Source organism: Egretta garzetta, unplaced genomic scaffold (assembly GCF_000687185.1).
Source record: "Egretta garzetta isolate BGI_Z169 unplaced genomic scaffold, ASM68718v1 scaffold25, whole genome shotgun sequence".
Lineage (NCBI taxonomy): Eukaryota > Metazoa > Chordata > Aves > Pelecaniformes > Ardeidae > Egretta > Egretta garzetta.
In genome coordinates, this window is record NW_009259800.1 from 1,145,310 (window position 1) to 1,171,431 (window position 26,122).

Sequence of the window (26,122 nt, forward strand, 5' to 3'; positions counted from 1 at the left end):
TCTGTGTCTGGGAGATCACACTGCTGAGGTCAGGCTGCCTGCCTGGTTAAATCCGGTTTTAATTCCATCCCTGAGCAAAGCTGGCAAATTTCCTGGTGAGTGGGTGTAAAGTGCAGGCTTCTCCGAACTGCCAAGCAATCCTCTTTCTGTTGGCGCTGCCGACAAGAATGGGGTGTCTGCTATCCTGCTCCGTCAGCATTCTCGCATCTGTTGAAGGGAATCACTCTGTTATTGAAGATTGGATCTGGCTTAATTTAGAGCTAGAAGGGGAAAAGGATGGAAAATCCAACCACCCTCTGCCAGTAACTTCACAGGATGAGGCTTGAGGGTTTAGTGGACCAAAATGGCTATGTTTATGGAGAGTAGACAGTTTTATAGTCTTGAGTGTCTGTTTTATGTTGGCTTCACTAGCTGGGTTCCCCACTGTGCAGGTCACAGAACACCTAGCAAATGTTGACCACTAAATATAGACCTTAGAGGAGTCATGGGCTTTTTTTAGAGGGAGTGGTCTTGTTGCATTTCTGAAATTATGATCACGGTTTTACTCATCCTGTGTGTAAAGCACGTACCTGTGTTCCTCTCACATGATTAAGGTGTCATGGAAGAGCCGGCGACGTGGAAGTTAATAGCATCTAAAGCTCCTGTGGAAGGTAGCATTACTCAGACTATAATGACAGATTAAGGAATGTTTCCCAGGAGTAATCGGAAACTGGTAGGCTGTTGTGTTCATAGTTTGACAGCAAAGCTCTGGTAACGGCTGAGGTGGTGTTCGTGCTGTTCTTCATGAGGCTCCACTAGTGTTTCCATTCGGAAAATTTCCGCTGTTTAAATCCTTGTGATGACTGAATGCATTTGGTTGGAGTGGGCAAAACAAGGCAGTGGAGATTTAGAAGATGGATGGGAAGAAGTGCCTCCTAATCAGTGGCTGGGTGGGGTTGAATTCAGGTGGAGAACCACTGTTTGAATTTCTTTCAAATACTTATAGGTCCAAACCAAAGTCCAGTTAAAAGATTTGGTTTTGTGGCCGGACTGGACTTGACCCTAAACTGTGAAATGGCAATAAAACCGTATATTTCAAAGGCTCATCTTGATGCTCAAGCATGTGTAAAGAACTGAGGACACAGTTCACTTTCGTGTGTCTTCCTTTTTTTCCTCTGCCTTCCCACTTGTTGATACCAACTGAAAAGCTTTTGCACAATAGGCAGACCAGCAAACATAGAGTTGGTGTTGGTGGTAGGACTCTGAGCTGCTTTGGGGAAGCTCCTAGAGAAGCTCTGGTCCTCTGAGGTGGATGTGTCTCTCCCATGCGTCTGACAGCCTCCATCACATGGCGTGCGGCGAGATGCAGTGGGAAGCGAGAAGGAAAGCGTAGGAGTGGTCAGCAGAGGTCGTGGTCTTTGATCTGCCACATTAAGGAGAGGAGGTTTTGGGGTTTTTTTTCAAAATAAGTATGTATTTTTTCCTTGCTGTTTTTTGTTATTTGGGTGAGTTTTTTTGGTTTGGTTGTTTTGGTTTGTTTGGGGTTTTTTGTTTGCTGTTACTTGTGTTCCTGTAGTGTTAGTAAATGGCAAACTCAATGGAAAGTGAACATGAGTGATGTGGTCTTCCGATGCAGAGTTTCTCAGGTACAGACCCAAGCATGCTTTGCTTAAGAGAAGCCATCCTAATTGTCTTCAGATGTTATGGTTCCTCTCCAAGAAATGTAATAATACATGTCCACAGCAGAATCGAGGGACGAGCCCTGCCGACAGGTAGCTTTAGAACTTCTTTTGTGCTTAGTGTATACCAAGGGGCGCTTTAACTGTGTGGTGTCTCCTGCTTTATGAGGTACGGACCTTACATACCACCATAAACATGGTAGATGCTCTCGAAATGCAAAGTGAGGATATCAAAGCTTCGTTTGTTTAATAAGTGAGGTTGTTTCAAGAGGGGCTGGTAGAAATGAATCAAATTCTGCATCACTGGTGGCTTCGGGCAGTAATGTTCTGTCTGGCTGTGGGAGCACCTGGCTTGTCTCGGAGCATCAGGATAACAGGAGGAATTAGGTCAGCTGAGCTGGCATACAGGAGATCAACCAGACAGCGTGGTTCCGGTGCGGGGAATGGACGATGCAGAATTTTTAAGTCATTAGAGATCCTATTTAGCAAAGCGTCTTACATCCCCGGGAGGGGAAGGCCTCCCAGCCGGCTCGGCGTGTGCTGGTGGCCTGGAGTGTGAGAGCTGCTGGCGCGATGGGGAACCCCGGGAATGGCAGCGGAGGGCGAGGCGGCGTTAGGCAGGGCTGCGGGGTGGGTTGGGAGCACGTGGCTTGCACGTTGCCCGTGCGTGCTGTAATGTCACCGTGCACACTGCTGGGCATCTGGGCAGCTTTCTCCGTGTGGGATTTTTCATTTGTGTGTGACTGATATTTTTTTTTTGTCTATTTGACTATTGTAGCCAACCTGTTAAATATGTTAAAACGTATTCAGTTCTCTTTTCTAAATTCTCCAGATTCAAGCCCGTGTTACTCTGGCTTCTGTTAATTGGGTATTCCCCCCACCCCCTTAATTTAAGTCAGTTTTTATTTGAAAACCTGTCCTTTTTTCTTTAAACTCCTTGTTATAACACCTCTGTCCTGTGACAATGAGTGTTTGTTTTCTCAAATCTGGTAAATGAAGTATGAAATAAGTGGGTGTAAAAGAGAAGACTTGCAAAGGCCAATCACGCAGCTGCCGTAGGAAACCCCATGGGGGTTGGGTCTCTAATTTCCAGACTTGTGTTAAAAAAAATCTCCTGCAGGATATCAGATTGTGTTTGGGATATGCCATTAAAAAAATGAGCTGTTCCCAACCTTATTAGTAGAACTACATTAATGGTTCTAAAATCAAACTTCCAGATTGAGTGGCTTTGCTTGTAGCTGAAGATACTCAGTGAGTATTAAAACTGGAACGCTGGCTCCTGTAGCCTGCCTTGCTGACTGCCCCGACCCACAGCGCTCCCCCCATGACTCCAGCCCTTTGGGCAGGCTCATAAAATGCAACCTTGTGGTGTGCAAGGATTTCGTTCCAGTGCATGTGACTGAGCTCAAGGTAATGGGGAACTCAACCTTAAGTGTTCACTTTGTAATATGACTGTGGTGCAGAAAGGGGCTGAGGAATAAATACGGAAAAGCAAATCAGATCTTCAGTATTTTTATTATTGTCTTTAGAGTTCTGAACTCTCCTATCTTGCTAGCATTAACATAACACATTGCTGTTTGCAAAAAGGAGCTTGCTTTTGTTTAAAGAAGCTCCAAGGTCTTATTCTGCCTATTAGCAGAGAGGTACTACTTCTTCCCACTCCATGTTGGAAAGTCCAAACTTCTCAGGATTCTGCTGCTTTGTTCCTCTGCAATTTTTTGTTCTCCTTGGGCTGCTGCATACAGGCATGACCTGTGCTGTACGCTCTCCACAGCAACGCCTCCTGAAGGGCTGGCCAGCTGGAGACCCAAACTGGCGTAGGTGGTGCAGCATTACCCTCAGACAACCGTGTCTGCTGTAAGAACTGTCCCAGCAGCGCCAGTCTTCAATTTGCTCTGATGCATGGTTTTGGTCTCGCCTCGAAGCTCTGTGACTTGTGAAACCTGCCACTGTGTCTCTATGCTCTTGCTATGACATTAATCCTATATTTTGGTTTCTGTGGTTAGGCTCGGATGCAGTGCTCGGCTTTGACGCGCTGTAGCGTGTTGCTCTGCAGAGGCCCCATCTGCCTCTGGAGGAGAGCTGTGTTTTCCTGTTGGAGCTCTCTGCAAGTGCTGTAGCTGTCACATCCAGCACGGCTTTGAGTCTCGGGGCTTTCATCAAGGCCCTAGATATGAAGCCAAGAGCAGGGTTCCCGGTTTGTGGGGCTGAGAGGCACCGCAGGCTGCCTCCGCCTGCAGGTAGAGGTGGTGAGGAGGAGAGAGCTGGGGCTGGTCTGAAGGAAGCTGCAGAAACCTCGTGCCCCATGGAAAGGATGGTGAAGTTTCTTCGGGTCACTTGAAGACTGAGCTGTCTTACCAGCTGTCCTACCATTTGTCTGTGGTGGTATTAGCAGCCTGGCAAAAACAGTAGCTCCACAGACATGATGCTGTCTTGTTTACTTTTTTTTTAATGTCACACAGCCAGACTTTAGGACTGTTGCCAGGGGGATGGGAAGGACTTTCCCTCCCTTCCTGAAGCCCATGTAGCACCAGAGGACAGCTTTCCTGCTGTTTTTACTCTGCCCTGAAGTACAACTTGTCCTGAAACAACTCATCTGTTCCAGAAGCAGAGAATACCATAGTGCGTGGAATGGGGTAACGCTAACCCTTTGCATCGTTGTTCTCCTGGTCCTACAGAAACCCACCTGCTGCAAGGCTGCCCATAAGCCATGCTGTGCTGCAGGGCCTCCCTGCTGCTGGCCCTGTGCCTCTGCTGGTGCCCCACGTCCTGGAGCAAGCAGGCAGGACTATAGGAAGCAGAATGTGGTCAGGAGCCAGTGCAGAAGCCTGTGGGCCTCTCTGGGTCTGGCTGCTTGCACTTACTCCCTGGGATCTACATGAAGAAATTAGAAGCCCTTGTTTTGGGAAGATCTGCTGACTTTGGTAATAACGCTTCCCAGTCAGTAGCAGTAAGTTTTATTGCTGGACCTGGATGTGCCAAAATGGGCAAAGATCTTGAGTAGACTGTTGGTTGATGGTATTTGTTGCTTGCAGACCACCTCCTGGACCGTGCTTGTGTGTGACTGCTACCGCAGCCCGAGATCCATCACTTCCAGTGTAGCCCATATGCAGGAGAAAAGTGGCTGCTGGTTCCTTATAATGTGCTAACTTTTTTGGTGCAGAACCTCACCAGCTGCACGACTGGAATCCCAAAAGTCTGTCCTAAAATGTGTTTTTGTCTGGCTGTGGAGCTGTGTCTGGGTTTGAGAAACACTTTTTGTGGTATTGCGTGTCTGTGCAGAGAGATTATACTGCAGTGAATGAGTACTTTCCTCTTCTTGCCTCCTTTTCTTCCTTCATCCAAGTTAATTGTTGTCTCTTGAATTGGAAACCAGCTTGAAATGTTTCTAGGTTCCTTACTAGTAAGGTTCAGAAGGATTGAAGAAAAGGAGCAGGGAGAGAATAGAGAAACACAGTAGGCTCTGAGATATTTTTTTCTTTCCATGTGAGGTCAAAAGGCGTGTGAATATCTTCTAGCTATTTGCTTTAGATCTATTTTCCAAAGGCTGAGTATTGGTAGGTGCTCCCACAATTCAGATTAATGTTACTATTGTCTTTTATCTTGCTTCCGTTCAAATAGTTGCGTCAAGAGATAATCCTTGCATAGCACGATGGCTTTCCTTTGTCTTCAGAGGTTAGCCTGCTCAAGCCACACTGTGAGCCGGAGTGAAGAAATACCAAGAGATTTTACTGTTCAGAAAAGTTTCTTCCCTCTCTTGAGAGCAGAAGGTTCTGTTTCCTGAGCCCAGCCGGCTTGGGAGCCCCTGCCTTAGCTAGAGGCTTTCCAGGTGCCGTTGGCCTAGGAGTTGGTTTCTGTAAAGCAAAGCGGTGTTTGTTACAGCCCGTGTTCGTGACTGCTGTGCCACTGTTGGAAGAGCGATGACTAGAGACCATAGGCCAAAAGGGTGCGGGATCAGAGATCCTGCTGGCAAAAGAGGAGGATGCGGTTCTGCTGCAGTGACTGGGGGAGGTAGCATAAAAAAACCAACCAACAAAAAACAACAGAGTGGAAAAGCTTAGCTTTCAGTTGGTGTCGAGTTTATCTTCCACTGTCAGACCATCAGCTTTATTTTACACTTCTGTTGTGTTGGTGCAATTGATGAGTCCTAGCCCCGTTTAGAGGTTTGCGTGTGGCAATTATCTTTGCTTGGCAGCTGCTCCGGGTGCTGTTCGAGAGGCAGTGTTCAGCAGCGCATGGCAGATACCTTCCGAGAGGTACAAAACAGGAGCCTTTGCCAGCGGAGGGAGGCCAACAAGCAGGCGGTGGTATGCTGCTCTTCAGGGGAGGAACAAAACCAGTTCTGAGGACTCGAGTTCACATGGCTCCTCTCCTGTAGGCAGCAGGACCCTGGTCAGCCATGTGGTGTTTGGCACATGGGCGTAACGGTGGAGCTGCACTCATCTCCCAAGCCTTCCTCCTGCACCCCCCAGTGTTCCCAGAAGAGAGGGTTGGTGTGAGGTGGAAGCCATTCCTTGCTGGTTTTAGCTCAACATCATTACAGCGCTGGTCCCACACAGGTTGGTGAGAAGACTGCGTTGCTGAGAGTGTTTTGGAGTGTTGTGTGATTAGACGTCAACTTTTTTCCGTTCCTAAACATCCCTCTGAGCTTGGTGGCAGGCTGGGCGCTGGGGCAGAGCACAGAGGAGGATTTCTCTAAGGAAGGTTCCTCTTGCAGCCTTTTTAAGCTGTGGTAGGAGGATGACTAACTGTGGGTACACCCAGACATTTCCCTTGGGACACACCTAAACGTACACTTTCCAAGAAGAGGATCATGCCACCTTCCAGTATGGGTGGAGAGAAAATTTAAAGGGAGACAGGACCGCTGGGTCTTGATGTCTGTAATGCCATCCCTCCCAGTGTCCCAGTGAGGAATTTTAATGCAGAGCTGTCCTGGGATGATTTATGTTGTACTGCTAAATGGAGTTTCTTCATGTCTTTGTCCTCCATCAGCAGATGCATGTTATTTGTAGACAGTAGAGGCTGTTGCCTATTTTTACACTCAATTAAATTGTAACTTCATCACTGGGGCCTCTGCTGCAAGAACTGAGTCAGGCAATGATCCAGACTGATTAATTATCAGCATAATGTCTTTGGCAGAGGCCTTTTGGTGCTGTTGTGGAGCATGGTCAGGGTACTGCTGATGAGAGGAGAAGTTAGGGGGTTGCCTCTATGCTGTTCCCTTCGTCGAGCTTGTTTAGTGACAGGATTTAGCCTTGGCTGCACGGGCTGGCACATGTGAGTAAGAGGTCCCAAGTAAATTATCTGTAGCGCTTCTTGGATATAAGCCTCTGCAGAAATACAACACACTGCAATGTTATTCTTGTTACTGATGTGGAAATGAGTGGGTTGGGCATTTTATTTCTTTTTGGAGAGACTGGTAGCCTGCAAAATTTGGCTTGCAGTATTTTTTTTCTTGTTTCATTAATGAAAAAATCATAAGTACTGTGGAAGGATAAAAATGGAAGAGAAATAGTTTCTGCCGCTGAATCAGCTTGAGAGAAGTCAATCAGCCCGTTTGTGGAACCAGAAGTCCCTTTAGACAGTTGTATCCGTTGTAACCACAGCAAGCTCTGGCTGAAGGCTTTTTCCAAACAAGAACTTGTTTCCGGGGCCCTTCCCGAAATAAATGTTTGGTTTTGGTGGCAAAATTCCTGCAGATCTCTTTCTGCTAAGTGGGTCTTGAAACGCTGAAGTTGCAAACGTGGAAGTTGTGTCATCCCTGCTACAGGCGTCTGCAGTCTGAAAATACACTCGCTAAATGTGCTCCGGTGGTGGAGGGTGCTTCCTAGTAAGGCCTGGATGGGTGTTCAGAGGGTGCTGTTGGCAGTGGATGGTGGGGGGAGCCTCCTCCTCCTCTCCTAGAAGCCTTCCAGGCATTGCCCTCTTATCTCTTCACCCTGTGTCGGTAGGATAAAACCACCAGCCACCAAGGTCACTTTGTTGCTGGGAGAGGCGAGCAGAGTGTCTTCCTTGCCTGCCTGGGTCCTTATTTAACCCTGGTTGCTGTACCCACGGGCTGCCAAAAATCAATTACTTGCTTGACGATGTTTGTTTGCAGAGTCTTTAAATAATGTACAGAGGAAAAACAACTAAACTGTACCGTATAGGTTAGGTATTGGCTAATAACTTAGTACAAATATCTTTTGGACTTAGTTTGCGTAAGCTAAACCTCCTCTTCATTTTCTATATAAGTAATAATATATTAAGCTTCCCCAAACCCTGCTGGCACTATACATATTAATGTGTAGAGTTACTGAGCTGCAATGATCTCGGCATGTTTAAACAACAAGTGTCTATGAAGAACGTCACTGTGGCAGCGATGAACTTGGTGTGGGCTGCAAAATGCACTTCAGACCCCTCCTTAGTGCCCAGCAGGTGCCCTGTGGGGAGCTCCCTGGCCTGCAGTCCCACAGTCGTTCTGCCCTGCGTCTCCTGGTGCGTCCCTGCGTCTCCTGGTGCGTCTGTGGCTGGACTTTTCCTGGAGAAGTGAAAGGCCTGAGTGCCTTTCATAAACCTTGGCTTTCCACTGTTCGAACTGCTGAGGACAGCAGGAGCTGGTGGGCTTTGAACGCTTCTGAAAATCTTCCCCCGGCATTTTCTCACGTGCAAAGCTTGTGACGATGTCTGGGGTTTTCTTCTTGCACTGCTCCCCTGGCCTGGTGCTTCTAACCACAGGCTGGCTTCCCCCTTCATCTGAAGCGCCTGTGAAAGTGGATGACCTAACGTGCGCTGCTTTGAAATGCAGAGTTTGGGAAATGAGGCCTGTTTAAAGCAGTACTTGTCATGCAAGGAAATGCAACAAATGCTGCCTTCAAGTATCACAGAAATTGGCTTTTTGAACAAACAAGGGGACCTTCAAAAAGCTCAGCTGGGCTTGGCAGTGAGAAGAGCTGTAAGAGCCGGGGAGGGCCAGCCCCGGGGTCTGGTGAACGCCCGAACTGGGGAAGCGGGGTGGGCTGTGGCTGCTGGACTGCCCCGTGCCCTGCTGGGGGAAGGTGGCCCATGCTCCATGCGACTGTAGCTTTGCATCGCGGGTAGCTCAGCTTCCTCCCGTCTCCCCCCTTCCTTCAGCCGGTCTTCCAGCAAGCACCTGGAAACTCAGACTTCATGTGGTGAGGTTAAGAGGGCTGCAGGAGAACTGCTGGGAGGTGCTGAGGGCTGGAGGTGCCGACAAAGGCAGCCGGTTTGGTACAGGCTTGATGAGAGGCAGAGTCCTGTGGGCAGGCCAGGATGAAAGGGCTGAGAGCAGGCGGTGGAGACTGCTTGGAAACGCAAAGGCTGGTAAGGGTGGATGCTGGGGCTTTTTGAAATTGTAGGCAGGCTGGGAAGAGGAATCGGGCAGGCAGGTGTCTAAACAGCCTGTAAGTACAGGCACGCTGCCCTGGAGCTATGGCAATGGCGGGAAGCCTCTTTGCTCTGCCGCTGCCTTCAGAGCTGCTCCGCTCACCCGCGTAATGGCTGCCTGTGCTTGCCCAGGACAGGGCCTCCAGTTCAGGAGTGACTTCTGGCACACGGGCTTTCATCCAGGATGTCTGCTCCTGTCTGACTTCTGCTTCAACGAGGAGATTTAGAGTCGTTCACCCTTCTGGGCCTACCCAGGGCTGAAGCATCCGGCTGTCCTCGTGTTTGTTCTCTGCTAGTGGTTTGGCGGCTCTGCTAACCAAGTGCCCAGCAGCTGCTAGTGTCGGTGTGTGATGCACGGCCACCGAAGCTCCTGGTGTGGCTCTGTGGTGCTGTAGGTTCGTGGGGCGCTTTCCCACAGCGTCCTGTGCTCGTACTGTGGATACTCCACCATGTACATGCTTCTTAAGGACGGGAGCCAGTGGAGAAGATTGGCTAAGCCTGGCGGTGAGCTCTCGAGATTGTAAGCATCATCACAGTGCAGCACCTGTAGCAGACTTAGACAAGCATTTGGCCTGGACTTTGCTGGTGTTGACCTCCGTGATAATCCAGAAAGCTTTAGCCACCCAGTAATAGAGCTCTGTTAATGCACAGGTAGAAATTGGCCAGCTGATGTTGTGGTTTTGACCTGAGATCTTTCCTTTTTGCCCTCAAATCAAAGGTGAATCTCTGAAGCACTTTTCAGCCATGGGGTTGAATTGCAGGTCCCAAAGTTTTGTTGCTCTTATCTCTCCACTCAGGCTAGCGCTGTTCATGTGGCCATAGCTGCTATAAAGGGCCGAGTTAAATGTGGAAATGATTAAGGCTCTCAGATAGTGGTGTGCCAGCCTCTGCGTTGCATGCCGCTGTTAATCCCAGGGGCCCGAAAGGAACACAAGGGCCCAAGCCCAAGCCCAGGAGATCTGCTCGGTTAGCAGATGCACACTCAGAAAGGAATAACATGCTTAAATACCTGGCACTTGCAAAATAAGCAATCTTCCAGGAATTAAGCTATAATGAAATTTTTACCCTCTCTTCAGTCTGAATTGTAACAGAGAACAGTTTACCTGTTTAAAAGGAATTGCAGCGGTTGTAAATGGTGTGAAATATTTCTATGTATAAATATTTTGGTTTTCCATTTTCTGTTTCCCCAGGAACTGGCAAACTCTGTCTACTTGGTTATGGAGGTGAGTGTGTATGTTCTTTTTTTTTTTTTTTCTTATTTCCCTCCCTTTTTCTCTCTTTTTTTCTTTTATTTTTTTTTAAGAACTTTGTTTTAAGCAGACCAGCTCATTACACAAGCAGTGCTTTGTGCACGCAGTCTCACCTGCGATGCTTTTGCTAATCTAATATGCAGCTGTGTGCCTTTGAGAACTGGAGTGGTGTGGGTGAAGATAGCAGCCAGGGGAATTTTTCATGCTGCTGATGTCAGAAGGTTGTGCTGGCAGAGGTTTAATCAGTCAGACATCTTTTCTCAAGGGTCAAATGGGTGTTACTGGGTAGCATCCGCTTCAAAGATACACGGAAAGAGTTTTCTTGAGGCAGCCTACCTGCAAAGCTTTTGAATGTTTTTCTGTCCTCTGCAGTCTTCACTCTGAGGTCTTGTTGACTTTCCTTAATGATGTGGAATGTGATGTGGGGAATTGCAGTCTTCAGCTGTGGCTGCTCCCAGGCTTTCCTCAACCAGCTTTCTGGTGGTGCCTCCAGCGGTGACCCTTCTGCTTTGTTCTGGTTTTATCTTTCTCTCTGATCTGCATGTGCACAGATGTGCACGTGCACAAAAGCTCTTTAATGCTGGCGTATCATAACGTGACATAGCGCTTAAGGGAAATGGGACAGAAGAACCACCTGGCAGAGCACTGGAACAGGCTGCTCAGGGGGGTTGTAGAGTCTCCTTCTCTGGACATATTCAAAGCCCGCCTGGACAATGTCTTGTGCAACCTGCTCTGGGTGAGCCTGCTTTAGCAGGAGGGTTGGACTGGATGATCTCCCAAGGTCCCTTCCAACCCTTGCCATTCTGTGATACAGGAATGGGGTCTTTCCTGCCAGCTTGTGAATACATACTTGGACACATGTGACTATTTATGTTTAAATACCACGATAAACCTGCCATCCCAGTGAAGTTCACTGTTCTTCTTTTTAATCTTTGATTTGCCTTGCATTAACTGAGCTTTCTGTTCTGTTTGCAGTACTGTAATGGTGGTGACCTGGCAGACTATCTTCACAGTAAGTAGAACAATATGAGGAATATCCTCTGTATTCAATAGAAAACACTGACTGCTTTAGCTCATTGAAGTTGCTGGGGTTTGTGGAGGATCTAAGCAAGCAGACTATCTTTTTTTTTTTTTTTTTTATTCCTGTAAAATAAACAGAGTATTGCTGCTCCTCTTCTAAGAGGTTCACCCTTGATAATCATTTGAAAACTGAGAACCCATGGCAATAAAAGCTAGTCTTGTGGGCTTTCCTATGTAGGTCAGTGCTGACTGTTGTCAGTAGTTATGTATTTTAGTTACAATGGCCTTATAGATTAAACATATTTTAACACTGCTAGGGACATGGTTTGTCTTTTTCTTGGTCACTGGAAAAAAGCTGCTTATACTGAAGCCTTGCCGTTCTGTAGGGTTGGATTAAAATAAGATACCAAGAATATATTTCACTTTCTTTAAGTTTACCCCTATGGCTGTCCCAACATCTGGGACAGAACACGCTTCTTACTTCAGTATTTTGAGGGTGACTGTAGCATATGGTGTAAGAGTGGTGAAAACTACCAACTTCAGGGTCTTTTGGAGAATATAGTACAGGTATGTGACTGCGGTGCATTGAATCTCAATCTCAACAACCTTTTGTTGAGACTGAAGTGTGTCTTTGCCATCAAACCGAATGAAACCTGCTCTGCGTGCTGTCCAGCTGCATGGCTGGGATGTGGGCTTTCATCTCCCAAGCTAATTTTTAGAGCAGCCCACTGTACAGGTAGAGGATGCTGACCTATGTGGAAGTCATGTTGCACCTGAATACCGAAGTGGTGGGAGGATAACATGTTGAGCAAGTTGCTTAGCTGCCACCAGACACAGCCCTTATTTCTGTTGGCCTGACTGTATTTTTTTTTTTTTTTTTTAAAGTAGTTTTCTTGCTGTTTTGCATATTAACTAGAAGATCGCTAAATGTGAAGAGACAACTTTAATCTCATTTCTGGTGTGGCTCTGGGTCATGGTTAAACAAAGTTTGTTCACATTGTTCCAATTAAACGCTAGTCAGCTGGATAATACTTCAGGCTCCTTATTTGAGATACATGATGCCTGGAAATGACAAAAATTGGAGGATTAAAAGCTAAATTTACATTTGCCCTGCAGCTAGTGTTGCTATCCCTAGAATGATTATTTGGGGCCTGATGCTAGTATGTTGCACTCTATTCATACAGGGTAATGAATTTTGTGTGTAGACTTTAATTTTCAGAAAGGATTTAATACTTGATGGAAAATGAAGGCATATTCTGCCTTTCATGTGTCTTGTTTGTTTAAAATGTGGGTGAGAGAGGAGTGACAGGCATTTGTTTTTTAAAATCCAGTTTTAGTGTGCTTTGTCTTAGATAAGTGATGGTGTTTTACATCTGTTGGGTATTGCTGTGCTTCAAAAGGAGCATCCTTGGTGGTGGTGAAATGCTGTTATGAATACTAAGTGCAAATAGTTTTGTATTTGATACCTTCTTTTTCTCCTTGAATACAACTGCAAATTTTAATAATTAAATGCTTTTAAAAAGTAGTCAAACTTCAGTTTTACCAACACGTGGGCTTTGAAAGCCAAAGTTTTAAAGCACCCTTGTTGGCAAAGCTGCATATGTAAACAAGAACGCAGCTTTAAATCTGTGTCTATAAATCTTTCTATATAGAAAACCTTCCTGTTCATGCTATGCTTTTGTGTCCATTGTCATCTCCCTTCCATCAACCCCCATCACCGCACCAAAAAAAAAAAAAGAAAAAAAAGTGCGGCATACTCTGCAATTAGCTGGGCTATTGAGACCGCTCACTTCCTTGTTTATCAAATGAGGCTGCTCAGGAAATTGGTGACTGGTTTGAGAAAGTGACAGTGAATTGTATTTTCCAAATAAAATTCAGTTTTTACCCCAGTTTGGTTGGCTTGAGCTTTGCCTGGGGTAAAGTTTGAGCCTTTTTTGCCCGAGTTATTTTGAAAAAGTTACCTTTTAGCTGTTTTTACCAGTAAAATATTTAACCTTGACAACTGTAAAGAGCAGCTGTTGCAACTGGGAAATTGGTGCTTACTTTTATTTTAACTCTTAATGTCTGTGTTGCTGGTTGCCAGTAAAGAAAACCCAGCAGGCACAGATTTCCAGAGGGAGCAGTCAGTAGGGGCCGGCAGCAAGAACACTCATTACTCCCATCACTGCAGCAGAGGTCTGGGTCTTCCAGAGCCTGGATACGAAAGTCAGCTTTTGCATCACATGGCTTTTTCTGTTCCACCACATGCTTCTCTGGAGTATATCCTCTCCCACCTTCTGCAGGTGCTTGGGGGGCTTTTGATGATAATGATCCCCTAAAAAAACCCCCCCCCCCCCAAAAAAAAGCTCATCTTGGGAAGTTCAGATTTCTTTCAGGGCATTTCACTGGCATGCAGGAGGCTCATCTCTGTCAAGCGGTTATTGTGCTGCTTCAGTTATTTAATAATTTCATGATGATATTTAATTGCAACATCTACTTTTCCACTGACTCCTCGGACTTTTTTGCTGGTAGTTCCTGTAACACTTATGCAAGCTGTGCATGCAAATCCCCTGTTTCTCATTGAACGAGCTTGTAAGCTCCCCAATCCATTCTGCCCTCTAATTACAAGCATTAGGCAATATGGTAATTCTGTGTTGAATCCAAAGGCACTTGAATTCTCCTTGTCTTCATAACTGGAAGACGTGCCTATGTGCACGTTTCAGTGCAATATGCATTTCGGCTGGGTTATGCTGTTGGTCAGCCCTGTCTCTGATACAACCTGAGGTTGTGTGTTCTGCTAAGCACAGCTTCTATGTTGTTGTTGTTGTTTAATGGTACAATGCTATTTTCCCTTCTGATAGGTCTCTGTGGATGTTGGTTTCATTTAAAGCCCACTGTGGGGTATGTTTTGAGCTGTGACTGTCCTCTGTACAGGAGTAACTGGAATTCTATGGCCTCGGGTACTCAGGAGGTCAGAGCACGCTGATCTAAAATTTCTTCTTAAATTCTGTGAATTGGCATTGACACAGGCTGTTATGGACAGTTCAGAAGTGCACATTCATGACCTTCCTTAAAGCTGCTTCTTGGAGAGCACATCTCTGTGGAGAAAACTTCATGTCAGGGCAGGGCGTTTCTTGGTTTGACCATGACCCCTGCAAGGAGCCGTGATTTTCCAGTTCATCCCAAGTGGTGGTGGGACCCTTTTGTAAACAAGAGGTGTGAGGCTCTGCTGTGTAACTTCTCACCCTCTGCAGCTAGGTAGTTAAGCATATCCATGATAAGACTAGGCTTATCTTGTACAGAGATATATTGTACAGAAGACTTCACAGGGGTCTTGCTGGCCATGCTCTGCATGGGTGGAGCTGGGGGAGTTACAAGACGAGCCCCAAATAAATCAGCTTGGTCTCTCTGACTTCAGCCGGCTTTGGATTGGGCCTGTGTTAGAGATACTTGCGGCACCTGTGGGTAAGAGGAGAAGTTCTTTTTCCTAAATAACTTTTCCAAAATGGTGTTGTCATGTAACATCAGCGGGTATACTCCAATGCACCTACCCTTAGATCAGCTGACAAGGGCTGTTTAGTACAGTTTACCTGCCAGCTGCTTGGCAGGTTGAACATCTCAGCACGGGCACAGGGTACTTTTTAGGTGGTTTTATCCTTTTCCTACGCCTCAAGAGCTACGAGGCATGTGGGCCCCACGCTGACCTGCAGTAAATATTTGCTCTGATCTACTGACCTGTGTAGCTGCCGTTCCCAAGGCAGTGAGCTGAGTGCCTCGTCACTGAAGTGGAGCCCATGAAAATAAACACAGGGATATTATTACTTCTCAGTAATGGCAAAGCAAGGCTTGTGAAACAGCGTTCTCTGCAAGAATGTGTTGCTCACCACAGACATCCACAGGGATGCCCAGACTTCAGTGTGGGCTTAGTGTTTTGCCAGCAGTTTTCTGGTGAAGATGAGAATGTCCCCATTTTTACAGGGACAGAAATAAGTTTCCTATGTGGGATGTAGCCAAGTAAGCAGTTTCGTTCTCCACACTTTTTTTTTTTCTTTTTGGTGGCACATAAATTGAATGAGTCTTCTGTATCTTCTCCCCCTGCTGTTGATGGTAGCTGGTATAGAAGATCTTTTGTGGACCACTATCCTGAAGCCGCTGAAAGTGTCAGTTATATTGATGTCCCTGTCCTTCAGTTGGAGATTGCTGCTGTCACTCGGTAGATTGATGGGCTGAGTATGAGAGATAAGGACTCCCGTTTTTCTGTGTTACGGCACGTCTGTTAGCAGCAGGAGGTGCAAGGGTATGCCCCTGCGCTCCTTGAGTGGCCAGCGTTCCCTTCTCCGTTACTGACGGTAGTGTTTCAGTGTGACAGCCCTGCCTTGCTGCACTACCTGCATTCCCGATGTCCCATGCTGCCAGAGGATCAAACAGACCTCTGTCTAATTTTGCTGCACTGCAACATGGTAGCTCCATTATCCCATAGTGGATGTACTGCGAGAATCTGTGCAGGCTCAATACCAGCTTAGATTCTGTGTCTATCTGGAAAACAGCACCTTTGCAGGACTGAGAGCTTTCTACAGACTTCTTTGAAGCAGAAAAGCTTAAACTCTGAATCACAGAATCACAGAATCGTAAGGGTTGGAAGGGACTTCAGGAGATCATCTAGTCCAACCCCCCTGCTAAAGCAGGCTCACCTAGAGCATGCTACACAGGACTTCATCCAGGCTGGCTTTGAATATCTCCAGAGAAGGAGACTCCACAACCTCCCGGGGCAGCCTGTTCCAGTGCTCTGCCACCGTCAGAGTGAAGAAGTTCTTCCTCATATTCAACTGAAACCTCTTATGTTTCAGTTTGTATCCATTGCCCCTAGTCCTGTCGCTGGACACCACTGCAAACAGACTGCTTCCGTCCTCTTGACTTCCGCCCTTAAGATATTTGTATGCGTTGATGAGATCCCCTCTCAGTCTTCTCTTCTTCAGGCTGAACAAGCCCAACTCTCTCAGCCTTTCCTCGTAGGGGAGATGCTCCAGTCCCTTTATCATCCTAGTAGCTCTCCTCTGGACTCTTTCTAGGAGTTCTGCAGAAATTAGTTGCTTAAAGACCCTGTTTTCTTTGGGTGAATGGAGTTTTCTGATCATGGTAGCAGTGTTTTAAGGTGGGGTTTTTTTTCCAATATACAGAGTTAGGATTCATATTGGGGAGGCTTAACTGGTTTGCTGGGGGATGGTGGGTAGTGCTGTGTTAGCCTTACAGCCATCAAATTATATAAAGGAGAGGGTAATGCCTGAAAGATGCGGCATGCTGTTGGAACTGCAGGTTGGAACAAGGCTCTCAGCAGAACCATTCCTCTGCTAGAGGCAGAGTGTATTTAGGTGGGAGTTTGTAATTGCCTGCTAGCTTAATAATGTTAAGAACTGCCAAGTTTCAAGTCTTGCTTCATGTTTGGGGGAAGATGAGGCAGCCTGTCCTTTCCTGGGCCTGAGCAGAATTGGGCAAAAAAAATACAGAATTCTTGCTGGTTTGTTTAAAGATGGTGTTTTAACCATTCCTAAATAGATTTGCTTGAATAGGAATTGCAGAGACTTTTTTTTTTTTTTTCCTCTTTGAGAGGAGGTTGGGCACAGCATAGATGCTGGGGAAAGCCTTGCTAAAGATGAGGCAGCACTTTTTTCAGAAGATGCGAGTGGGTTCAGTAGACTTGCGTCCAAGCCGCCTCTGAACACCCTTAAAATCCCTTCACAGAATCTCCCCTTCTTGCAGAGGAGTCTTCTGAATTCCAGCTGAGTGCCAGTTCATGAGCAAAAAGGCCCAGACGAGGGGTGAGAAACTCTATATACATGTGCACTGGTCTCACGTGTATTGAGTCCAGGACCAGCTGATAGCTGTGGTGACATTTTAGCTCTGCTCCTTCTAGAGCAGGGAGGTTTGGGAGTGGTGGGAGTTTATTTTCTGTCCTAAGTGCTGTTTAACTTATCTGTGTCCCTTGCTGTTTCCCACGCATGTATTTTAAAAGTTAGATTTTTAATTTCCTGTGTTGTGTTAAAGCTGTGTGCAACCTCATCTGTGTTTTCATAAGGATTCCTCCCTTCTAGCTGACTAGGTAGAGCAGCATTCTGAAGCTCCTGCCAGCTTGCTTTAATGTCTTACTAGAGAACAGCTGGAAAAACACTAATGAAGTCCCAAGTAATTTACAGGGACTTTTTACAAAAGAAATTATTTTATTCAAGTGGAATGGTGCTTGCTTTAAGCCTGACTTGCTCAGTGACGGACAAGGAGTCAGGCTGGTTACACTGTTGATCCTGGGGCTTGTTCAGCAAGCTGCTCCCAGCTTTGGCAAGAGTTTCATACGTATTGCTCTTAAAATAACGAGAGCTGATGTCGCATCGCTCTGATTAGAAGAGCCAGTTGTACATTATTTTAATCCCTTCAGTGTTTATTTTTTCACACCACAGTTCTTGGGAAGCCCATATCTCAGGAGAGTGCAGTTCAGAGCTTCCATATTTGCAGATTTCTATTACTGATATATATTTTCTTAATTGCTTATGAAGGCATTCTGAGACTTTCTCGTTGCATCCACGCAGGATGCAGGGTGTCAGATGACAGTTTGCAGGGACCATTTGGGAGGGGTATGTTGTTAGGTATGGGAGTGTGGTTCACCCTCACACTGGGTTTGGGATTAGAATTACTGTTTTGGTCTAGCGGGTGACAATGCACAAGGGTTAGGCCTAGATTCATACCCCAAAACTACAGATACCTGCTGGCCATGTACCCTGACTGACTGTCTGAATTTAACCTACCAACCCTTTCTTGCAAGCATAAATCCTAATCCTGACTGCCTTTCCTCTTAGCTCCACCTTTAGACATAGACTTTGTGATAGAGCTCTGACCTTGGGTATCCAACCACCATTGACCATAGCTCAAAGGTAGTGACCCTCCCACTCTCGGGCCACGGGCCCTGCCTTGTGCTTGCCTAGGTCTGTCTGGCAGCTCTTGCTGAGGGAAGCCCTAAAACTTGCCAAATGTCACTTTTGGACTCAATTGATAACCCGTAATCAGCATCTGCCACTGGGCCGAGTTCACCATAAGAGACTTGGGGCTGAGAACAGCCCTGACCACAGAATAAGCTGGGAATGCAAACTCTCTCCCTCGTTGCTGTAGGAATCATTCAGAAATGGTTTGGGGAGAAAAAACACCGTACATGGAAATAAAAATGACAAATTATGGCTAATTGCTGTGGAGAATCTGCCCTCTAGGCTTTTCAGAGAACTGGCATTGTAACTTTTTCATCTGTGGTTATTTTTTTTTCTCTTCCTCCCAGCTATGCGGACACTTAGTGAAGACACCATCAGGCTGTTTCTCCAGCAGATAGCAGGTGCCATGAAAATGCTGCACAGCAAAGGCATCATCCATCGGGACCTGAAACCGCAGAATATCCTCCTTTCCTACGCTGGAGGCAGGAAATCAAATCCCAACAACATTCGCATAAAGATCGGTAAGACCCTGTTACAAATGTCACCCTAAACGCTCCCGGGAGAGTTTGGTGACAGATCAGTGGCAAGCCTCAATCTTTCCTTGGGGAACTGTCTAGGAGAGGGAAAGAATTGCTGCACTTCTTAAAATGCCCTAATGTTTTTCATCGTCCTCGCTTAGTTCCTCTGCTAGACATAACCCTCACTTGGCCTCAGGCAGTAGGAGTATGAGCTTTCTGCTCTGCCAGGACATAGACTAACACAAAAGAATTGGGCAGGCCTTGCTCCGCTTCCAGCTGAACGGTGCCTTCCTTGGTAAAAACAAATACCAGCCTGCCCTAATTGGCTTGTAATCTCTAGTTTACCAAGAAATGAGCAGCCGTTGTGACTTCACCTCAGTTCTATTAAAAGCTGAAGACAAATGTTGGTGTCTTAAGCCTGAAACTAGCTGCTCTCCTGGCTGTCCTCAGAGAGCACAGTGGGAGTTGGGCACACTTAACAGCAGGCGTTTCCACAGTCTGAATTACAGGCAGGCTTCTCAGCTGCGTCTTGAAGAAATTCACTTTTTGCACATTAGGCAAGTGGCACAGATGGACCAGTAGTTGGGACAAATGCTCCAGAAATCCAGTTACAGAGCACATGTATCCCCTGTGGTCGCTCAGAAATGAATGCTGGATGGTATCACCCTCAACACGTGGACTTTTGATGATGGTACAGTTCATGAGCTGGCAGTTCACACCAATCGGATAAAACTGTTCCTCGCCTGAACCCTATGCTGTGGAGAAGGTGTTAAAGCTTTCCTTCAGCTGAGAAATGAGGTCCAGTGGAAAAGTTTGCAAAGTTGCTGCCCACATGGCTGAAGCAGTTTTTTGTGAAGTGCAGAGTTAGCTGGAAGGTGGCAGTGCCTGGGAGCCGCAGGCACAGGCAGGAGGGCTGTGGGCACGGCTGGGTTTGGGTGTGATGTACCCTGCAACCCCTCCCTCCTGCTGCCCTGGGAAGTGTGTGGTCCAGGGCACAGCTAGCTGTACTGATTTGTTAGTGACAGATGACAGTGTAAACAGCTGTGTTGATCTCCTAGCTTGAAATATCTGGTAACCTTGAGAGAACCTCTAAGTATCACGATCAGATGCTGAGTAACGTGCAGAGGTAATTCATCTTGGTATTCCTTGTCCCTGCCTTTCCTAGCCACCAGGTGAACTGCGGCTCAGCTTTCTGTCCTTGTGCTGGGGTTAGCAATGTTGAAACTCTTCTGGAGGAACTGAGCAAGACTGTTTTCAGTAGGGCTGGTCTAGAAACGTGAGTGGTGGTGAGAGGTGGTTCCTCTTGGATGTCTGTTACGTTGCAGCCTTTTCAATGGAGGGGAACTTTTAGTTGCCCAAATTAAAAGTTGAGAAAGCAGATGAGCTAGCTAGTGTGAACTGGCATGCTCTCACTGAAGTCAAGAGAGCTTTACCAGCTCCCAGCAGCTGACATTTCGGGTGCAGGAAGAAGCAATCATTGATCTTTGAAAAACAGGTGGGAGCTTGTGCTTCTGAATGCCTTTTTTGTGGCTTGGTTGATTCTTTTCTAGTGTCTGTAGTGTGCATTAATAACTAGCACAAGGATGTTGCTGCTTGAGAAGAGCTATCCAAAGTCTTGTGAAGATGGGGTACTTGCTGCAAATACTCATGGGAATTGAAAGGAACGTAGTGGGGGAATCAGCTGGGGAAGGTGCAGGCTCTCTAGAACTGGCGTGTGACCTACTTCTGTATTTCTCTTTGTAGCTGACTTTGGGTTTGCCCGATACCTGCAAAATAATATGATGGCAGCAACACTGTGTGGCTCACCAATGTACATGGTAAGTGTGGTTTGCCTCCAGGTTTTTCTGTATTGTTCTTGCTTTGCCCCCCGGAAGCAAGGCTTTGGCTTTTGCTAGTCTTTCCCCCAAAGGTGATACTTTATTTACTCATCAGAAACCAGCTATTACACAGGGAGATGTCTTAAAGTTCTAGGTGCTGGTAATGTTGGACAACAGCTGTGTGCCTGTGTTGTCATCTAACTTCCAGGTGAGCTGTTGATAAATAAAACTGAACAAAACAGGTACTGATTACTGTCTGCTCCCAGAAACCGAGTCTTCCAGAGGAGCCAGGGCTCTCCACTGGAGGCACTAAGAAATTAAATCTATTTCCCCTGCTGTGAGCAAAGCAACAGCAAAAGAGGGTGAGGGCTGGGTGATGTTCCCACATCTGGCTACATTTGAGGTGATGCTTCCTTGGAGAGGAACCTCAGTAAATCACTGTTTCAGCAGGCCCTTTGGAGATGGAGTGGTTCTGCAAGCCTGCTGTCACCTCAGGCTCTGCAGTCACTTTTGCTAAGGCCACAGCATCAGGAGCAAGGCCCCAGTTTAACAGCAGTTTTGTAAAATCTCCCAACTGTTTTTAGCTCTTTAGTCTTGCAAAATCCCTTCAGATTTATGGACCTCTGCAGGCAGAGATTTTGCCATTCTGGCTAGCTTAACTCCTAAGTATGCTTTGCTGTACAGCTCAGCAGATAAGTGCAAACCAAGCTCACCTGCAATTTGGTTTGTGCATTCTCTCTCCCTAACCCTCTGCACCCCACTAATTATTTCACCAAGCCAGCTGCTTCCAGGATGACTTCTTAGCTTGTGAAACTGATGTGTTTAAAAAACAAAACCAAAAAAAAAAACCTGATCCCTTTCACTCCCTTTGTACTTTCCGCTCTGGGACCCGGATGCGAGGAGGTGATTTCTTGTTTGTGCTCATGGTAGCGGTCAAGATCTCGGTGCCGCATCAAGGCAGTGAAATTAAAAATGACAAAACCATGCCAGAAATAAAAATGTCAAAGCCAGCTGTGTAATAGCTCCTGGGGATGTGGATGTCTGAGCTAAAAGTAAAAAGATGACGTGGATCAGTTTAGGTTGAATTTTTTTACAAGTGCCCTGGGGGCTGTAGGCACCTCATTTTGAACATGGTCTAATCCACTCCTAAGCTGTGTGTTTTGTTTTGGTGTTTTGTTTGTGGGTGTTGGGGTTTTTTTTGTCTGTCCTCTTTGGGCAGAGTTAGGCTGTTTGGTAGTCTGTTCCACAGTACTAAGTCAAGCAAAACAGACTTCCTCTCACTCCCTTTTTTTGAAGCCTGGTGTTTATTTGAACTATGCTGTATGTGAAGATGATGTAACTTTTTTTTTTCCTCCTGTGAGAGCTTCCTGAATTGTCTATTTTTAGTGATACTTTTTCTTTCAGAGTCTCTCGTGAAAGTAAATGAAAACACTCAGCTTATTTTTTGAAAGGGCTGGAAGAAGCTAGTAATGATCTTTTTCTATTTTATTTTAAACAACTCTGGATATTACAAGCAATCTTCAAATGTTTCATGTTGTTCTCTGTTTACTGATGGGTTTGAAGAAAGATGGGGAGGGAGAATTCAGTTGGGATTTAGCGGGTTTTTGAAGTCTGTCCCTGCTGCTACTGTGGATCTCGTGCAGTGGCCCTGGGAATACCTGCTGCCAAGGCAGGCAGGCCCTTATTCCCAGCTTTAGCTTGTAGCCTATTGCTGCTCTTTTCATTCTGCTCTTTTAAAAAAGACAGGTATTTTATCCACACCAGAATGCGCTTTCTGTCTGAACCCCGATATGACCCATGCCACGTGAGACTTGAAACCTTCGTGTGCAGTTCTTGTCCCGCTTCCTTGGCTCCGTTTGGTGTCATGCCTGCTTTCCCTGGGGACAGACCGAGCTCCTATCCATAACTTGTTTGCTGCCATTTTTTTTTCTGTTACATGTGGCCTTTGCTTCTAATAGAGATAGAAAATTGATCCTGTTCCATGCTGGCAGCACTGCGATGAAATCTGTTGTTATAAACACGTGGGATTAGCAGGCTTGCCCTTCTGTCCCTCTTCTGCTGCCGCTCCGGTGGCACACTGCCTCCTGAGCCACGGGGCTTTGTGGACTTGCACCGTCCCCAGCTTCTAGAACGAGCCTGGGAGGGAGCAGCCGAGGCCGTGATGTGAGACTAGACACCAGAGTCTGAGGCACAGCAGGGCTCAAGCTGTCAGACTGAAATGCACAGATCTGCCTTTGAACCCAAACTGTGACCTTGGCAGCAGGCTCTGGAGCATAATTAATATGCTGCCATCTTAGGCTAAATGAGGAAAGTGCATAACTGATGCAGATCAGGATGGCCGAAGCTTACCTGTGCAGTGTGAGCCTTTGCTTTTCTTGATCATTTATCTGCTACTTGCTTTGGTTTAGATCTGTCTGTGTGATTTCAGTGGGGCTGCTTCTGAGCACAGGTGGATTCAGCAGAAAATGGTATGCTGAGAGGGGAAAGTACTGAGTTTGTCCAAAGTAGTGAAATAGCATCTGGTATTTTTTGTCTGATTGAGAGAAATTCTCTGCTTCCCCCACTTAGGGAATTGGCCCTTTCAAGGTAGCATTAAGAGTCGTCTTGGGAGCGAGTCTTTCATGGTTATTGGGGAATCTAGCTCAGGGGTTTTTAAAGCATAATAGTGTCTCCTGTTTCTTGTAGCTGCCAAAAAAAAAGCTACTACAAAACAGATTTCTGTTCTCTCCCCCAAAAAAGGCACCAGAAGTCATTATGTCTCAACACTACGATGCCAAAGCTGACCTCTGGAGCATAGGAACCATCATTTATCAGTGTTTGACAGGAAAGGCTCCTTTTCAGGTGAGTTGCTTAGATCTAATGTTTCTGACTCTCTTGCTTCCTTTTATTTTTTTCCTTTTAATCTGCTTATTCTAAGCCTTCTGTCATCTAGAATATGAACTCCCATAGATCCAGCCTCATGGAGATCTGGCTGTCCAGTACCTTGACAATGTGGTGCTTTATATGTTGTAATGCTGGACGTGTTACTAGAATATGACTCTCCATCTCTGGGCTGTATCTCAGTGAAATGTATTTCCTGGTTATAAATCCTTAGGAAGGGTTACATCTTCAGAAAATTATTATGAATCTGTCAAAGCAGTGGTTGTTTTTCCAGGCCCACACTTAAAAAATCAGTTTCTATTTACAACTGTAGTCAGCGTATATACTCGGTATAATTTATAGTTACATTTCTGTTGGGTTTGGAAGGACAGTAAGGAAGATTGTAATTGCAAGTTAATGTTCACGATGATTTGGTGGTAACTGGTATAGTGCAGCTAAACTGTCTTTGTTTTTAGAGCAGTTAAGTAGGACCTTATCAAAAGGATCTTATCTGTCATCTCTCAGCAATCTCTTCCAGCCTGAAATGTTTATGTTCATCAAGTCCAAACTCCTCCAAATATAACACAGTCCAGTAAAACTCCACCCTGTAATTTATACCATAACTTCTGGATGAGCTAGAGCATATCTTTTGTGAAAGGCATTCTCTGATTTTAAATTTTCAAATAATGGAGAATTCATCACAGCCTTGTGCAAGTTGCTTTGGGATTACTTCATGTATTTTTAGTCTTACATATAGCTGGAGTTCATCTAGACTCGGTGCATTTTTCGTGCTCCCAATCATTAGCATGCCACACTGTGTATTACTTTTCCATGCTGAATGAAATCTGTAGAGTTTCCCTTGCAACCACTATTTTAAAGTGCTGTACTTGTCAGGGTTTTTTTTTTCCTTGCTGCCTTACAGCATAGCAGAGATGCTTGACTTGCTGATGCTTCTTTGCTTCTCTAATGTGTGAGCTCTGTAGAGCTTGCCTCTAATCTGTGGAAAAAGACCAAACCTCAAACTCTTCAGCTTCTTAGATCAGTTAGGGCATATGTGAACTGTGGCCCTCTTTCCTCATGTCCTGACATCTCTTTATCCTGACTCCCTAAGAAAAAAAAAAAACAAAAAAAACCCAAAGTCAAAATGAAAACCACCCAAAAACCACCTCCCAAAACAAAGTCAGTTGGGGAGGAATCTATGCTCATGTAGTAAGGCAAACTTTATGAACTGCAAGACTTTCTGAGCTTTAGTTCCACAGCTCTTCAGAATTTCACAGAAGACCTTGAATGTTTATGCAGTTACATCATCAGGAAGGATAAAGTGAATTCAGAATCTGTTGCAGGGAAGAGTGGGCAAATACAGAAGTAAACTAATGGTATGTTTTGGTTTTGTCTAGAGCCAAGAACACTTTTCTCCTTCAGGGTAATTTTTTCCCTGCTGCTGTAAGAACCTTCCATTGCAGTGCTTTGTATTCTGTCCACCAGCTTGCTTTGTATTTAGAGCAAGACTTTATTTCCTTTGCATATTTCTTTTTTTATAAACACCCCTGCAAAGTACACTGGAACTCCTGAATGGCTTCTGTTTACTGGCTGCATCTGCTTTGTTGTGCGGTGCTGAGAGAAGAAAATGACTGTTAGGAGAAAAGAAAATAAATAACTGTGCACTAAGGGAAAATGTGGGGGTGGAGAAAGTAAGCTTTGACTCTGCATGCATAGGAGGGCCTTGCACGTGTTCTGTCTTGTAACTTGGTGTGTTTTAGTCTCTAAAGGCACCTTGATGCTGTACTCATTGCAATGATTTAGTTATCATTTAACACCATGACTTTATCATAAGCGTTCTTTGCTTAGTAGCTCACACGTAACCTTGGGGCATCTGATTTCTTTGGAAGGAATTAGGTGGCTTTTATCATTGGTCATTGAAGCATGTCACAGAAATGTTCTCCTGAAAACATTTGTTCTTGTAGAGATTTTTCGCAGAAAATGCTATTGAATACCAGTCAGCTTTATTCAGCACTGCAGCCAAGGCTTTGAAAGGGCAGGTGGTCAGAAAACCATCAGCTCTCCACCTGCATGTATGTCCTCAGGGTTGCAGAGAGGCGAGAGCAGTCCTGTATGCCTGTGTCCCTCTGGCTGAGGCATGGCAATACCCTGCCTTGCCACGGGCAGTGAAGGGACCTTTTGGTCCCTGCCCAGCAGGTCCTGATCTTTGCTTTCTGCTTGCCCGACCGGATAACTTCTCTCTTTCCCATATACATCCAACACTTGTTAGGCTGGGAACGGGCGTCATTTGTTTCTCTATTTTAATTTTTCCCCACGCCCTTTCCTCTTTTGGAGTTTGTATTTTGAAGTGAAATGCCAGGCCCCATTTGTTACTGCAGCAGCAGCTGTGGGTTTGTTTGGTCAGGGAGAGAAAAGCTCAGCCCAGATGGTTCTTTGTGCACCATCTATTTGTTTTGACCATGTGTGTCACAAATTACCTTCTCCTAGCTGCGAGTTTCAGGTGAAAGAAGCCTGTCTAGGGCAGATGTTGGAAAGCTAGTTAAAGGTTAACCCGCTTTATTTCTTTGTTGGCATGACTGCCTTGTAAGAATTTGCTGATGGTCACTGAGCAGGCAAGAAGCTATTGTTCACAGGGCTTTTAGGAGGAGAGAGGGGGGGGGGACAGAG

General features: G+C 45.9%; 1 protein-coding gene across 1 annotated transcript in view; it reads left to right on the top strand.

Moving 5' to 3' along the window:
• ULK1 (unc-51 like autophagy activating kinase 1) overlaps positions 1-26,122 on the top strand; it is a 108,605-nt gene that overhangs the window by 31,066 nt on the left and 51,417 nt on the right. The window contains exons 6-10 of the mRNA XM_009639843.2: positions 10,235-10,267; positions 11,270-11,306; positions 18,609-18,782; positions 20,523-20,596; positions 23,336-23,437. Of these exons, the coding sequence (XP_009638138.2) occupies positions 10,235-10,267; positions 11,270-11,306; positions 18,609-18,782; positions 20,523-20,596; positions 23,336-23,437 (420 nt within the window). The remainder of the gene's footprint in view (positions 1-10,234; positions 10,268-11,269; positions 11,307-18,608; positions 18,783-20,522; positions 20,597-23,335; positions 23,438-26,122) is intronic.